The sequence below is a fragment of the Monodelphis domestica genome, chromosome 6 (assembly GCF_027887165.1).
Source record: "Monodelphis domestica isolate mMonDom1 chromosome 6, mMonDom1.pri, whole genome shotgun sequence".
Classification (NCBI taxonomy): domain Eukaryota; kingdom Metazoa; phylum Chordata; class Mammalia; order Didelphimorphia; family Didelphidae; genus Monodelphis; species Monodelphis domestica.
The window spans coordinates 143,098,228-143,116,039 of NC_077232.1; the positions used below are offsets into that span (position 1 = coordinate 143,098,228).

General features: G+C 33.6%; 2 protein-coding genes across 3 annotated transcripts in view; one reads left to right on the plus strand and one right to left on the minus strand.

The window, feature by feature from the left end:
• Positions 1-17,812, minus strand: part of PPAT (phosphoribosyl pyrophosphate amidotransferase) — a 60,340-nt gene that overhangs the window by 22,882 nt on the left and 19,646 nt on the right. The window contains exons 2-3 of the mRNA XM_016423235.2: positions 6,206-6,275; positions 4,734-4,940 (exon numbers count right to left, since the gene is read on the minus strand). Of these exons, the coding sequence (XP_016278721.1) occupies positions 4,734-4,940; positions 6,206-6,275 (277 nt within the window). The remainder of the gene's footprint in view (positions 1-4,733; positions 4,941-6,205; positions 6,276-17,812) is intronic.
• The window catches only part of PAICS (phosphoribosylaminoimidazole carboxylase and phosphoribosylaminoimidazolesuccinocarboxamide synthase), a 52,286-nt gene continuing 42,585 nt past the window's right edge, over positions 8,112-17,812 (plus strand). For both annotated transcript variants that reach the window (XM_056802653.1, XM_056802654.1), the window contains exons 1-5: positions 8,112-8,514; positions 11,159-11,245; positions 12,173-12,604; positions 13,803-13,889; positions 16,708-16,785. In XM_056802653.1, coding sequence (XP_056658631.1) covers positions 8,127-8,514; positions 11,159-11,245; positions 12,173-12,604; positions 13,803-13,889; positions 16,708-16,785 — 1,072 coding nt within the window. In that variant the 5' untranslated portion in view covers positions 8,112-8,126. The remainder of the gene's footprint in view (positions 8,515-11,158; positions 11,246-12,172; positions 12,605-13,802; positions 13,890-16,707; positions 16,786-17,812) is intronic.

Consider the following 17,812-nt stretch of genomic DNA (forward strand, 5'->3'; position numbering starts at 1 on the left):
AGCAGAAGGTCAAGCCTGAAGGGTGTGAATCTGAACTCTCTCTGGACAACCTCATCTTGTAAGCTGTCTGCTTTCAATTAAGATCAAAAGGATTCAGAAGAAGATCCACATACATTCTGGTGGACTGAGTGATTTGGAGGAGTCTTTCTCTCTCTTTCCTGGAACATATGAGGACTCTACAGCTGGATTCCTGTTTCCTGACCCACCAAGGATTCTGTGTGTGAGATTCTGGGTTCCCTGTTAGATTTATCCTTAGAAATCTTTAGTTGAGTTAGTTAGACAGGTTAATCTTAGGAAATTAACTATAGTAGGTTAAATATCTTGGGTCAAATAGAGACAAACCCTTTCCCTTTTTCCTTCACCATCATCCCTTTCTTTGTTAATAAACTCATTTCTTTAAGTATGTTATTCAAACCAAGAAATAATGTTTGAAATCAACCAAATTAAAAAAAATTTTTTTTAAGTATGTTATTCACTTTTGTATAAACCTTTCCTCCTTTCCCCCTGTTATTTCCCATAACAATAGTATAGCATTTTTAGGAACATTAGCATAGGCTAATTAGTACAGAAGACTTCCAGGGAGATGTGAGGCTTAAAAATAACTTGGTTCCTACCTTAAACCCATCAAAGATATAGAAAAAAAAATTTGTCCCTATAGGAGGGATTTTAGGAGGATGGGCACACAAAGTGCAGTGCTGAGTGAACAAACTCTGGTAGATGAATGTAATGGAATAGTATTGGGCCATGGGAGATTTAAAAAAATGAGAGACTACACAGGAAACTTGTGTAAAATGAGTAAAATCCAAAAACAATTTACTTAATGGCAACAATTAAAAAAAATTAAAAAACAACTGGGAAAGATGCTAGATCTCTGATCCAAGCTATGTATGATAATGACTTTGATAAAATGAAGATGATGCATGCTTCCTCACCTCTAAGGAGCAGTAAGGAGTCACAAAACAATACAGGGACACATGCTTAGACATGTTTGATATATTGATTTTTTACATGAGAGTGCTTCCTTTAGGATGTTGGCATTAGTGGGTAATGAGAAAGATACCCCCCCAAAAGGGGGGGGGGGCGCTTGATGCATCAACTCAACTTATTTTTAAATGCAGAAGGAAATAAGAGTGCAGGTAGGGACGAAAACCAAGAAATCAGTTACTGCTATTTTATTGAATGTGTAGGATTATAGCTTGAAGGGACATCTAAAAGCAATCTAAACTAACCTCCACATTTTATGATGAAGGAAAGTGAGACCTAAGGAGAAGTAGTTTGCCTAAGGTAAATATCTGAAACTACTATATTACTTCTTAGTCAGTGCTTTTCCACTGTACCAAAAGCAAACTTTATGTAACAGAAATTAAAATTTTCTTCTACAATACTCTTGTTCTTTGCCTACTAAAATGCACATGTTTCTTCACTGTTCAATTCACCAAAGTTTTTAATATACAAGAATTGCAAAGGACTCATGACATGATAGCACATGTATGTGACCTGTATCAAATTGTTTACACTCTTAGGGAGGGAGGAGGGGAAAGAAGAAGACATAATTTGGAACGCAAAATGTGAGAAAACTAATGTTAAAAATTGTTTCTATGTGTAATTAGGGCAGCAAGGATTACAGAATTTTTTTTAATGGGGCTTCAAACAGGAATGATTAAAACACACAGAATGGAAGAAATTATTCTAGACATTATGAGAACATGAATAAATAAGGTGCAGCCAGAGTAATGGCAGAGCCTGAGCTCTCACAAATTTCCATTCAAACAACTTTAATAACTCAAAATGAATTCTAAAGAGGCAGAACCAAAAAGAGGAAAGAGTCAAGCAATTTTCTAGCCAAGGCAACCTAGAAGGTCAACAAAGCTAAGAGTGTATCACTAGGGTAAGAGCAAAGTGAAGCACTGCCTAGTCATGACAAGCTTTGGAAATTCAAATACAAAGGGGCAACTGAACTGACAGCAGCAACTTCCAGAGTTCTTAGTCAGACTGTAAGGGGGCTGGACAAATGTCCATAAGGAGATAACCAGAGACCCTTTGCTGGCCCTGGGTGTAGGACTCAGTTGCATCCTCCATATACAATCTGAGTGCTAGTCTCAGGGTGAGAAACAGCACTAGCCCACCATTATGAAGCCACAGGAGAGCACTGACCTCCTGGATCACAATTCTGGAACAGAAAAGAATACTGGCAATTGCTCACAGACCAGAATACAGGTCAAGAGAGTAGTGATCATACCACCTTGGAAGAACTGAAAACTCATAGACTCTCAAAATTATCAGTGTAAACAGCAGCACAAAAAGCCCAAAACCTGGAAGAGTGTTCATTCCACCACAGAAGCAGAACCCAATTTTAACAAAGTTAAAAGTAAAGAAATAGGCTGAAAAAAAATGAATGACAACAACAAAAAACCCCTAACCAATAAAAATTACTATGGTGATAGGAAAGATCAAAACACAAACTGAGAAATGGACAACAATGTCAAAATTACTACAAGCAAAACAAAGAATTTCTGAAAAAACTCAAAAAGGAGTCTAAAATTCAAATAAAAGAACTAAAGGGAAAACTGGGCAAAGAAATGAGCATGATGCAAGAGAATCATTTAAAAAAGCCAATAACTTGGTAAAAGAAGCACAAAAAAATGGAAAAAGATATATAAAAATTCACTGATGAAAACAAGTCAAAAATAGAAATGGCTAAATAGAAAGGAGATACAAAAGCTTACTAAAGAAAATAAAGTCTTGAAAATATCAGCAGGTAACAAATGGAAACTAATGACTATGAAACATCAAGAAACAACAAAAATAAAGGAAAAAATAGAAGAAGATGTGAAATATTTCATTGGAAAAACAAATGACCTGGAAAATAGATAAAGGAGAGATAATTTAAGAATTACTGAACTAGCTAAAAACTATGATCAAAAACTGAGTCTAAACATCATTTTTCAAAAAATTAAGAAAACTGCCCTGATGTCATAGAACCAGAGGGCTCCAGAAGAAGTTCTCAAAATGAAAACTCCCAGAAATATAGCTAAATTCCAGAACACCTAAGTAAAAAAAAAATTTTTTTTTACACACACACACATATAACGAGTAGCCAAAAAGAAATAATTCAAATAATATAGAGCCACCATCAGTCTACCACAAGATTTTGGCAGCTTTTACAACATGAGATCAGAAGGTTTTCAATGGCATTCTGAAAGGCAAAGGAGTTAGGATTACAACCAAGAATCTCCTACCCAGCAAAACTGAGTATAATCCTTCAGGAGGAAAAAGTGGATATTGAATCAAATAGAGGAATTTTAAGCATTCATGAGGAAAAAAAACAGAGCTGAACAAAAAATACATATTTCACATACAAGACTCAAAAGAAACAAAAAAAGGTTACCAGAAAAATCTCAAGTGATTCAATAATATTAAGCAAAAGATAACTTAAACTCCTAAGAACTTTATCATTATTAGGACAAGTTAGGAGTCTACATAGAGAGCATAGGTGTGAGTATGATAGGATGATATCCAAAAATATAAAATTAAGAGGTGAGAAAGAGGGATGCACTAGAACAGTGATGGCAAACTTTTTAAGAGATGGAGTGCCAGGAGCCACCCCAACCCCCTAGACCAAGTGCCATGCCCCTCACCAGAGTCTGAGTGCCATGTCACACCCCACCACAGCCCTTATGCCAAACAGGGGAGGGAGAAAGAGCTCCCACTGGGCTGGTAGGCAGAGGGACGAGGATGTGAAAAATATCATCAGGCAAGGTGGAGAGAGGGAGGGGAGCAGCTCCACCCAAGTCTCTCTGCCTTTCTAGTAACAAACTCAAAGGAAGGGTGGCCCATGTGCCCACAGAGAGCACTCTGCCTGCCATCTTTGGCAGCCATGCTATAGGTTCACCATCACTGCACAAGAAAAAACAGAGGAAAGCAGAGGTATTATCACCCATAAAAGAGGCAAAGATATCAAAGGTAAGTTCAATATTTTTAAGCCTGAGTGATTAAGGGAAAGAGTGATAAAAGGTATAGCAATTAAAAGAAATAAGTCAACTGAAAATAGAAACTAGATTTGTCTTTAAACAGTTACACTCTGAAAATGTTTTTAAGTATAAAAAATTTTTTAAACATTTTAAAAATTAAAAAAAAAAAGAAAGAAAATGTTTAAGTGTGAGATTTGAGTTGGCACCATGGATCCAACAAATAATTCCCTAGCAAACAATGAAGATCTCATCCTGATATTTGGGTGAAAAGTTTGAACGAAAGATACAAATCTGGGTGCCATCTGTGTAGTGAGAATAGCCAAAATTTTAACAATAAATTTAGCAGTGAGTACATGAAGAAGGAGAGCAGAGAAACTAAGACTTGAGGGAGCCTCCAAGATTCTGTAATAATGACAAGGTACCAAAAGAAATTATCTTTCTTTTTACCTATGTTCTCAGGACACATGTCTTAACAGCCTAATAATGTTTTTTTATTTCTTAACTTTATATTTTATTTTCTACTTTATGCCCTGAGTATGGAAATTATATAGAGAGGGAAAGAAGAAAGTTGGTCAGGAGTCCTTCATATCCTAGAAAGTTCCTCTCTAATCATATGATCCAAATAAAGAACATTCCTCATCAAACTATCCTTAATATACACTAAGCATACTGGGTTATCTAATATTATGACAATACACTTTCCCAACTTAGTCATAAAAATCTACCATTAACTCCTCAGAAAAAAGCACTTAGAACTCTCACCTTTCTCCTCAGATGAACAGAGTTTATTAATTCTCCATTGTGTGCCACGGCAATCTTTCCATGGAGTGTTTCAACAACAAAGGGTTGACAATTCTCTAATTCACAGTTTCCAGTGGTAGCATACCTTGTGTGACCAATTCCAAGATTTGAAACATACAGCTTCTTCAAATTATCTTCAGTAAACACATGGTTTACGAGTCCCATTCCCTTATAAAATAAAAGTAAATTGATTAACCTAAAGGGAAACAGACTGTTAAGAGAGTTATTAATTCACACCAATGAGCATTTAAGTGTGATTTATTCACATTAATAACCCAAGGGACTGTGCTAGGGATAAAATGATAAAAACAAAAATAGTTCTTGACCTCCGTTAAGCAATAGGAAAAGTACTCAAGAGTGAAAAATCTCAATTCTAACTCAGCATTTTTTTATTTCTTATTCTTATTTTTGTTTGCCAAATATACTGAAAAAGTTGCTTGTTTTTTTAGTGGAACCCAAAAGGGCACTGAATACTGTTAAAAATTACTAGTTGAGCAAACTCTTAGTTTAAATAAAAGCCATATATTCTTCTCATAGTAAACCACAACTATCCCATGGATATTTTATAAATTAAAACTATTTTGATTATCTTTGCCCACTTCCAGAGAACAAGTTCTTGTACATCCATAGGCAAAAGTAAGTTCTATAGGAGGCAGCTAGATATAGTAGAAACAACAGTGCCAAATGGAGTCAAAGGAACTGAGAATTCTATCTCTGCTATTCACTCACCTATGTGACCTCAAACAAGTCATTAAACCTGTCTGGTCTTGAAGAAGTTTAAGGACAACCTCTAACTCCATCTATGATGCTAGATTCTGAGTGTTAACCAACTACTTGTCAAATAATTTATTATACAAAAACAATCAAAACTTTGCTATTAATAAAAGGACAGAAAATGCTCATCACACTTATGTATGAACTTGTATTTCCAGATAAGCAGATAAGAAATAGGGATCAAATTCTTAAGCTTCATATGGGTATGATTTCTTCCCCTTCCCACCCCACAACAATTAAGTAAGAAAGAATTGGACAACTGAAACATTAATAAACATTGAGTCTCTTTGAAGGAAATATAATAATTTAGGCTCTAATTCACTTTGGGCCTATGTAGCCAATGAAGGAGAATTCCTATGCCTAATAAATATTAATTTCTTAAAGGTCTACCTCCTCACTTTGAGGCAGATATGACAAAGCAGACCTTTACATTAAAAAAAATGGCACTAGTTCCCAAAATTATTGAGCACTTGCTGCTCCTATGAATATCAGTGCATAAAGATAAAAAGGAAATGGTAACATTAAAATCCCATCACTTCTTATTATATGCTTTTAAAGATATTTTTCTATAAACAGATAGTTGTGCTTTTAATAAAATTATGATCAACTTGTTTTTAAGGACAACCAGGCAACATAAACATGAAAGAGCATGACATTACCTTGTGTGTTCGAATTGTTGGCATTAAACCATATCCATCACTTGTTACAATCCCAGCACTCTCCTGTCCCCTGTGAACACAGAAAGGTATCACTTTCAAACTATCTACCTGATAAACATTGCTGAAGAACATAATTAGACTATATATATAAGATTTATACCACTTTACTGCCCTGCTCAAAAACCTTAAGGACTTTCTACTGCCTAAAAAATAGACTAGAGATGCCTTAAGCCCAGCCTGGTTCAGTTCCTTGAATCCAGGCTTATGTTTCCAACCTTATTTCATATCCATCTTCCTGTTCTATGCCTGCCAGCCCAACTTGATTAACTAGCTGTTATTTCCAAGTCTCCACCTGAAATTTCTCTTCTGTTTATATTTCTAGGGACTAAGTCTGTAATGTATACCAAATGTCCTTTAAAATCTCAATCTCTCTCTCTCTCTCTTTCTCTCTCTCTCTCTCTCTCTCTCTCTCTCTCTCTCTCTCTCTCTCTCTCTCTCTCTCTCTCTCTCTCTCTCTCTCTCTCTCTCTCTCTCTCTCTCTCTTCATTTTAAGCTAAGAACAAGTGTGTCACCTCTATTTTCCTAGAGCACTTTCTCTAAAATTCTCTTTGACCCTATTAGATTTCCCTATAAGTCATAGACAGCCATTCTGGAATCTCCCTGATACCCCGAGAGTCTAGTCTTTCATCTGTATTCTCAGTGCCCATATAAGGTCTGTAATTACACAATACCTTATACACAGTAGCATATTAAGAAATATTTATTGAACTGAAACCTAAAAGTGACAACAGAATAAGGTGACCATATAAAACCAAATTGCCTCTTCTGACTGTGTCAATTCAGTCTGACAGAAGGTTCAACTTACTGAAAAATTAAGTTGATTGATTAGCAATAAGATCTAAGTTTATTTTCCAAATATATATAAACCAATTATTTCTTGTTAAACATTACCTAATAAATATGTCCCACCAGCTTTTTAAGAACACATCAATATTTTTTTCTTTTTTTATATTTCCCACCAACTATCTTAAGCAACTGCTTCCTTAACTATAATTAATCTTAAAATTATCAACTGTACTTGCTATCATGGAATGGAGAATTTAAAGACTTGTGGCTTAAGATAGATGTGGGGTTGTGGATGAGTCATTTTATTGTCTATGACACTCAATTTCCTTCTAAATGTCAATACTGGGATAACATGGAATAGCCATGTATCACAATGGATAGAGAGCCAGGCCTGGAATCAGAAGACTCTGGATTCAAATCTGATCTCAAACACTTCCTAGTTGTGTAACCCTGGGCAAGTCACTTAACTCCCCTTGCCTAGCCTGTACCTCTTTTCTGCTTCAGAACTGATACTTAGTATTGATTCTAAGACAAGAAAGTATGAGTTAAAAATAAAGAATAAGAAAATATCTACACTATCTCACAGGGTTGTGAGAAACCATTTTATAAATTATACAGCACTATACAAATGCACATACTTATCCTTAGTGTGTCAATTACAGAAAATTAGTATGTTAAAGTCATTAGGTCAAACTGGTTATCACTGGCATCAGTAAAGCTGTCTTTTAGTTCACCTTTTATGGTTTTAATAAATTTTGGGGGGTAAAACTATAATTATTTAAGAAAAAATTAAAAAATGATTTCTTAAATGCTGAATTATGCTCTTCTTTTTAATAAAGTGTAGTTTACTATTCTTGCAGATACCCAGAAGACTAATGATCATTTTAGGTCTTCGTTCCTTTAATAACAAAGCCTGCTTATTTGGCAGTTTCTCAAGTTACACCCTTCAGGCAGCTTGAACCAGTTAAACTAGATCCTTTCAGTTCTGTGGAGCTTATTGACAACCAGTCGTCTGGTTTCCAAGGAAACAAAATCTTGGCTAGAAATAGTGAATCATTTCCAGGTCACTTTCAACATGGAGAGTGGAGCTGGGAAGCATTGGACTGAAGAGGAGGTTAAAGCTTTGCTAAGTATCTGGTCAGAAAAAAACATAAGGAAACAACTTTACGGAACACTAAGAAATAAAGGAATATTCATCTACATTGCCAAAAGGCTTCAGGAAAAAGGCATTTTCAGAGGCTGGAAACAGTGTCGGGCAAAGTATAAAAATCTGAAGTATGAATACAGGACAGTCAAATATGCCCACAACTCTGGAGATGTCTCTAAAACTATGAAGTTCTTTCATGAGCTGGATGTGATATTACAATATGAACCGGTCTCACAATTAACAGAAGATGAAGACAGCAGGTACCTGGCAACTGAGACCCAGCTGGACATAAATACAGCTCCAGGGAACACCAAAGGTAAAATATAAATAAATAAAAGTATTCTTCTTATGTTTTATTTCTAGTAATGAAATATTAGCATGAAAGGCCTTAAGTACATTAATACATGCATAACTTGGAAGCAAAAGTTTAAAAAAAACACCTAATTTATGCTCCAAATATAAAAAGCATCATTGCAAAAACAGCACAACTTCATTAAAATGACACTAACTACTAAGTGCCAAATGCTCCCTGAGTATTTGTTAGAAATGTCTATCATTTAAAATCTGGATTGAACCCTGAATTAGTCACAGCAATTTTTTCTAGCTTATCAAAAACCTACAAAAAATTACTAAATTATGTTTTTCTACAACTCAAAATTAGGCATTTATTTTCCAAAAAATATAAAGCATGAAGTTTCTGTTTGATCCCTAGTTTAATTATCTATAAAATTAGAGATGAGGTTACTCCTGATTTTAGATTTTTCTAGGGTCTTTTCCAACTGAAGTAATGCATTATTCTTATTTCTGCTCTAATTTAAGATTTTTATCTAACTGGACTTAAGTTCAGCAATAAAAACCAACCTGAAACTACATTATTCAAAATTAATTGTAAATTCCACTATTTATTATAATGCTGAAAATGACGGTGATTTAGAAATAACACACACACACAAAATAACAGGATAAAACGAAAAATATTTGTCTTGCAGTATCTGATATGCTGGCATATTATATCTCTCCCAATACAATATGACTTCCAGGGTCTGTTCAAGGCACATTTGTGTATAAGTACATTAACCATTAGCATCATGTTATGAGGAAGGTGGCAACATTTATAGAGTATTTGTTTTATTTATATATAATGTCTCTGTTGATATTGATAAATCAATATAGGTAGAGCTACAAGTGTAAAACTATATACCTTCCTTCCCATCCCTACATTTTTTAAAGTTTTTCATAACTCAACAATGTTCACTGCTTCAATTTCTGTGAAGATGAACAAAGTTTGATTCACATGAATGACATCTTCAAAACAATTGCATTTTTAAAGAAATCTTTTTTGACAAGGATATACTATTACTAAGCACCATCTTGTACCTCACACATTTGATTGCACAAGCCTTTCACAGGGCCACAGTTTGTTACTGTCAAAGGATATTTTCCCCTCTCCAAGTTTTTTTTCCTCTTTGCCACTATACTTCAATTAGATCCTAAGAACCTGAGAAAGAAGGGAAAAATAATAAAGGGTGGAGAAGAACTGGTGCTCTACAGAGGATATAGTCTTTCTATGAGGGGGAAAATGTGCCAAGGGTAGTATCACTAAGAAAATTATTTGGGACACTTAGATCAAATTAGTTTTTCAGCTTCCCACTGTTGGGAAACATTATGCCAGGGAGAAAGTTACCAAATTATACTTCATAAAATATATTTCTAAAAGGCTGCTTAACAGTACAGAATACTTGGTAATACTATTTTTACATTGTTAAATTAGAAAACTAACACTATTACCTAAATTAAATTCTATCTGCAATAAACATGACCATATTTTGCATTTCAGTTAGTAATCAAAAACAAAAAGGTAATTAACCATTTAAGTCTTCCACCATCCTATAATACCATTCCCAAATAGAAATGCCATTCAGTAGCTGTCTAATGTCATAAACAAATTTAGGTCACACCAAGTGATTACTGTTATTAAACAATTTTATCTCTACACTGCTATTATACTAAATTGGCAATGTTAGCTTCCTAACATGATATGGTCAATCATGTCAAACAGTCATTCAGTCATTTAATTTTTTTCCAGGAACCTAGCAGTGAAAATGCTTACTGAATAGTATCTGCAATATGGATATTATAATTTAAATATCTGGTGAAATAAATAAATGAAAATAAATGTCCCACTTTTAGGTTCTGAGATACACTGGCTAGTCACTTAACTTCTTTGCACCTCAGTAACTCTTAAGTTGCAGAGTTACTTATGATTTGCATTAACAGAAGGACTTCCTCACCAGTGTCCTCCATCAATGAAATCACAGGAACATTAAAAAAAAACAAAACACCAAATACCTCACAGCATTTATGATTCAACTTCAAATGCCAATTTAATGAAACCTCTAGAATTGTTGAGTCCTCAAAATCAAAGTTTTTCCTGAATTTTGCTTTGCTGATGGACTATCACCCAAAAAATTCGATACATCTGTACTTTATAAAAATCCAAAGGGCACTGAAAATAAAACCTTTGCAAAGTCTGATACACTACAAGACAATAAATAAATAAATAAATAAATGAATAAATAAATGAATAAATAAATGAATGAATGAATAAATAAATAATTTAAAAACAATTTTTTAAAAAAAGGATCTTTCCTTTGCACTGAAGGATACAATCATCAGAATGACACAAGTTAAAATTAAAACATTGATGGAAGGCAACTAATAAATTTCTCTATTAGATGTCAATAATTGATTACATTTAGTCAAATTTATTATACTATACTATTGCATTAGTAAAACATATGTTAAAAATGACAATAGCATATAGCAGCTATTAACTTAGCTCAAATCACAAAAAATCATCTAGTTTCATCACTATCTAGACACAGATATAATACATTCAAATGTACTAGCCTTTTTTACTCTTTGCTTATTGCCAAATGGAAATTTTGTTCTCCCTTCAGGTGAAATACCAGTTGCACTAGAAGATGATGAGGATATCTCAAGGGATCCTTTACTTTTTATTTCCCATATCAGACCAATGGAACTAGGTATAGTATGGTGGAACAAAACAAATACACACACACACACACACACACACACACACACACACAAAGTCCATGGGAAAGTGAGACAACTTAAGTCTAAAAATGGGATAAAGGTGCAGGAATTTCTAACCAGAAGTAGAGAACTCTTCTCTCTTTCCATTATTAAAGCTAAAAACTAGAAAGATCACCTTTTCTCTCCTTAGAACAAAGACTAAAGATATCTATGATGGTAATTCTGACCTACATTCTCTTTCCTTTACCTTGACCATAAAACAGGAAGCAGCATTCCAAAACAATTGATTCTTTAACTTTTATTAAATATTAATCATCTGGAATTGAAATCATTTTCAAATGACAATTCCTTTTTCAATAACTTTTTTAAGCCATTTTCTGAATAAGCAAGGCATAATTGTTTTAATGAGCAGAAGTAGGGAAGGAAAGGGGAAAAAGAAAACATTCATTTTTATAACCTTATAAAAGAAAGAACCTACATTTTTCCACATGGTAAAAACAAAAAAACAAACAAACAAACAAAAACAGGGTGTCAAATCCTTATGGAACTTCCATGGTTTTCCAAAGGTGTAAAAACCTCCAAGGAGAATGTCAGAAGAAATGGGTGGAGAATTGATTAGGTTGGATCACTTCTTTAAGCAATTATATAAACATTTTCCTGTAAGTAACATGTTGCAAAGATGTGTATTCATCTTCTCCAGAAAGGCAGTGAGTCTCGGTCATAAATGTTGGACATCATCTTCAAATGTGTTAATAAATTCAGACAGTGACATGATAAGGAACAGTTTTGCCAGTTAATGTTTTGCTTTCTCCTTATTGGGGGGTGGGATGTGTGATTAAGTTATTCTACATTCAAATAAGAATATTTTTCTTACAGAATTTCTCCCTCCTTCCCTTTGTTTATCCTACCTAATATAGGTAAACCAACTTCAATACTGGATTCTTCAAATAATCCAACATTTATTCCAAGTGTAGCAAATGAAGGAGGAAAACACTGGACTATAAACGAAGTCAGGGCTCTAATAGGCATTTGGTCAGAAAAAAACATTCAAAAACAACTAGAGGGAACCATGAGAAATAAAAGAATATTTGAACAAATTGCTGCCAGACTTCAAAAATTTGGTATAGACAGAGATTGGAAGCAGTGTAGAACAAAATATAAAAACTTGAAACATGAATACAAGATTGTAAAAAATTCTCAAGACTTGGGAACAACAAAAAGTATGAAATTTTTCGCTGAGTTGGATGCTATTCTGGGACATACTACAGAACAATCACAGAAACTAGAAAACGAAGGAAGACAAAGACCTATAAAACAGACAGATATAAAAATGGAAAAGGACAATATGGGTAAGTATTAAAGCATGTTAATATTTTGTTTTATGCAAAGTAAAAATCATGCAAGATGCATAAAAGAAACAGTGAAATAATTGGTTTTGTAAATAGTGTAATTCATCAAGGAAATCAGAACATAAGGAAGGTAAAATTGTTTTTGAAATGGAAAATCCCTTTAAGCCAGATGCTAGTATTTAAAGGTATCTGGCACAGTAGATTCATATTGAACAACTGAGAGGAAGATGTTCAACACACAGGAAAGAGTATCAATTGGTGCTGTTGCTATTGCTGCTGAAGAGAATAGAATTCCAGACTTTGCCATGATACAGTTGTGTGATTTATAAACAAATCACCTAATTTCTCTGAGATCAGCTTCCTCATTTATAAAACAATATACTCTAAAGAGATATTTTATTGTCCCTATTGACAGATAAGAACAGTGAGGTTCACAGGCTTAAATGACTTGCTCACTCAGTTTCTATTGGTACTGGTATAGGAATGTTGACCTAAGAAGATAAGTGTTCTTTCAGGTGTCTGTATCAAGACACTCACAGTGAGGTATGTATCATCTTTCAGTTCCATTCAGCATCAAAATTCTATGAATCTATGAGCTTAGGTCTAAACTGGGAAAAGTAGAAACTGAATGAAGGAGATATGAGAGAGAAATTTGGGAAACAATTTATTATGGGGTGAAAATAAAGAGATTGCAATTAGTTCTTGGAAAATTGGCATGCAGAAAGGGTCATCTCCCTATGCTTCAAAAGGCCTAGAGGAGTTGTAATACCTTTAAAAAACACCAATGAGTTTTGGATCAAATAGCATACAAATATAAGTAAGGCAGGCATTCTAACCATCCTTCTGATGGAGCTAATGAAGATGAAGAATGAAACATCTTTTGGACATCAACAATATGGGAATTTGTTTTACCTGATGACTCTATATACTTATTATTATAATTGATTTTCTTTTTTTTTCCTTTAAATTGGGGAAGTGGAAGGAATTTGTTAATTTTTTTAAAGATGACATGAAAGTTATTTTTAAAAATCTGTAAGGTGATGTCCCAACCCCTTCCAAGGGAACATTAACTGAAATAATTGTCAGCAATAATTACAATATTTGATATCAAACACACTCTAAAGGGAAAAAACGAGACTTTTAGAAAGCATTGTTCTTTAAGATATATAAACAATATATAAATATTATGTTTATATAGTAATTTCTGAAGATGTAGTTGAAGGTTCAATTAGCAACATATCTGAAGACCTAGGAGAAACAGCTGTAAAAGAAAATCATCATACAGGTAAATGAATTTTTTTTCCTTCAAGTATAAATTTGTCATATATTTTAAAAAACAAAACTCTAAAAGAAAAATTACAAGTAAGGTGTCACATTCATGTTGGATAATAAATCTAGTTCAATCTTCTCGTTTAACATATAAGGAAATTCTGAAGTCCAGAGACCTTTAAGTGGCTTGTTTAAAATTATATATACATGTGATGATTTGCAGGGGTAGAATTAGAACCTAGGTCACAGAGTACAAAATCATCTGTTCCCCCTCCCCCCCTTTCATAATGCTTCTAGAACTACAAATACATAAATGAAACAATATTAACAGCTTAGGTATCTATTTTAGAAATAATTTTTTGCAAATCTGTAGCAAGATCATTATTTTGTTATCAGAAGGTTTGGGTTCAAATCCCAGCACAATCACTTAACTTCATGTGGTCAAATCTCTTAACCTGGGGGGTCCCCAGAGGTAACATAATGGAAACTGGGCAGAGGGAAAGAAGGCAGAAAGACTAATAGAAAGAAATCAGGAGAGAATCATCAACTAAAAACAGCAGTATAGGAGAATTCATCAACAGGTTAAAGCTATCCATATTTTATAAAAAAAATTTACTATATCCACTAATCTAGTAAGAAAAAAAGTTTAATGATGTTCAACATATTCTTTCATAAAGCAGGAGCTCAACAGTTAAGCTATCAAGAACTGGTTTTTTTAATATTTTAAATATTTTTTATATACATTCATCAAATAAACTAATTAGACAGTTAAATCTCAACTATTTGGAAATTTCACCTAAGGAAATCCTTCATTCTCCAATAAATGTTAATAAAAGAATTACAAATGTACACTAAAAAGGGCTTAGAAACCATTTAATCCAACTCTCTCCATTTCACAGATAAGGAAAATAATCCCAGAGAGATTGTGTCTCACAAGATCTCATAGGTAGTGGCAGAATTAAGATCCTAGTCCACATAAATGAAATCTACTTTTACAGATTACCTTCCACTCAAAATTCAAGAGTGGAAAAATCAGGTAGTTGGTTAACATTTATATGCTATTGCTTTATAGCAATAACAGATTCTACTACACTTAGTTGTTTACAGTTTAACCCTCTATTAGACATATATAGCAGAATGGATTTTAAATTCCAATTTTACAAAAAAGAGCACAAAGGAGCATCCTACCTATTCACACCTTCTATATATCTTGCTTAGGCCTTTTTCGTCATAGGCCCCTTTGGAGCTCTTCTCAGAGTAATGTTTTTAAATGAAAAAAATATATAGGTTTAGAAAGGAAATTGACTATATTTAAAGTTACAAAATATACTTTTTTAAAAAGTTCTCCTAGCTAGTTGTGTTACCCTGGAAAGTTTCCTAACCCCCAACTGCCTAGCCCTTACTATTCGCCTTGGAACCAATATACAGTATTAATTCCAAGGCAAAAGGTAACCATTTAAAAAAAAAAAGTTCATGGAGCCCTTGCTCTATATGGTCACTTCATGTGATATTAAGATATTGTAAGGAAAGAAAAAAGGAGTGTCCTCTCCTGACAAATGGTACCAAGAGTATTGTTGTTTGTAAAACAACAACAAAGGTAGAAACCTCTCTTCCCAAATAGGAGGAAGGGTAAAGCACCCCAACTCCCCATGGCACTGCAGAGGTTCAATCTGGCATAGTGGATAAACAGCCTGCATTTGAGCCTAGAGGACCTGGATTAGATGCACATACTAGCTATAGATTATACAAATCACCTATGTTCTCAGTTCTAAGATTATAGGAAAAGGGGGAGGGATGCTGGATTTGAAATCATAGAATCTGAGTTCAAATATCATCTGACACTACCTCAATGACACTGGTCAAAACCTCCCTTGATATGGTTCCTAAGTTGCAAAACTAGAGGACTATACTAGATGACCTTGATGATCCCTTCTATTTATGGCCTAAATTCTAAGAAAATTATTCTGCACTAATAGAAGGAATTTCCGTAATAGAAATTTCTTATATCAATGAAACCACTGAAGTAAACAAAAAACAAAGAAAACTAGGTATAAACAAAAAGACATCTGTCTTGGGGTTATAAGAATAGCCTTAGTCTTAAAAAGGTTATTTACTCCAACATTACTGCTAGGAAGAGTTCTATGTTCTCTACTTATAAAATTGGTTTACAAAGGAATTCATCTACATCACGGACTTGTTCCTGCCTTATTCTCCTCCAGACTCACCTGGATTTGGCTCACCGCATGTGTGGCATTACTAACTACTGTCAACTATTACTATTCTTAATACTATTATTTTAATAAATAATGTAATAATAAATTCTTGTTTAGTTAGTGCTTCAACCAAACTCAACTACCTATTTACTCTAACTTCACCTTCCAACTTTCTTTCTCATGGTTTTGGTTCTAAAGTCTTGAGTTCCCTCCCTTTTATTAAATAGGTTTTTCAAAATTTAACACCTCTTATCAGTTTAGTAAGAAACACTAAGATATGGCAAGCAGAGGACACTAAAGTTCCAACCCTACTACATAACAATCAATGGACAAAAAAAAACTATCTTGTAAAATTTACTATTTATTTATATGAAATCAACTATCTTTTCTAGCATCATGGGACCAAAATAACAGTCAATAAATTAATTTGTTTTCATGCCAGAATGAAAATAATTTCATTTTCTTTAAAATTGAAGAATTTTTGCCTAAGTTCTGCTCCACATTAAGTTTTAAATGAAGTGACCATTATTTTAATAAAACATTATATTACATTTGGAATATCAAGGACTAATAATTAATTATATCATATAATCTGACAACACTGATTTTATTTTTACCTAGTTCAAGATCCAGATAAAGAAGTTGTAACAGTTGAAGACCCAAAAGTTTTACACATAAAAAGAGAAAGTTTAGACATGGGTAAGTTGAGAAATTTAATGACAGGCAAGAATTTTTAATGCTAAAAATCATTTTTTATTTTTTAAATTTTAATTTAGAATATTTTCTCATGGTTACATGATTCATTATCTCCCCCTCCCTCTGCTATTTCCTCCCTCTCTTGAAGCCAACAAGCAGTTCCACTGAGTTATACATGTATCATCATTCAAAACCCATTTCCATGTTATTCACATTTGTGATAGAATGATTCTTTCACATCAAAACCTTAAAAACCTATCGCACTACGTGATCAATCATATATTTTTCTTCTGCGTTTCTGCTCCCACAGTATCTCTGGATGTGGATAGAGTTCGTTCTCATAAATTCCTCTGGATTGTCCTGGGTCATTGAATTGCTGCTGGTAGAAAAGTCCTTTACATTTGACTGTGCCACAGTCTATCAGTCTCTGTGTACAGCATTCTCCTGGTTCTTCTCCTTTCGCTCTGCATCAATTCCTGGAGGTCATTCCAGTTCACATGGAATTCCTCCATTAGAAACAATTTTTTAAACAATTATCCAGAATCATATAAACTAATTTAATTTTTTCATCCTTGATTTCACCTGTTTCCAATCACTTTCCTCTCTTATATTCATAGGTAGGAGATAGTCTGCTCTTCTGTTCCTTCATTCTTACGCTGTATTAGAATTTCAGTAGTTCCTTCCTACTTGTTAATCAATGTATGCTCTTAACAGTGGAATTGCTCTGTTGCAGATTTTTTTTTCTTTTTACTTTTACTACATGTCAAGATTGTTCTAGAGAAAAGTTTCAGAAAGGAAGGGAATAAACATTTATACAGTGCCTATATTGCAGGCACTGTTCTAAGGGCTTTGCAAATCATATATCCAGGACTTTCCTCCTGAATGCATTTTTTTTAAATTTTCTATTTTTCCCAGCAGTTTTTGTTAAAGAGTGAGTTCTTAATACATAAGCTGCTTGGGCTTACCAAACATAAGATTGCTAAGGTCATTTAGCCCTGTATATTTTATGGACTTTTATATGAATGAAGCC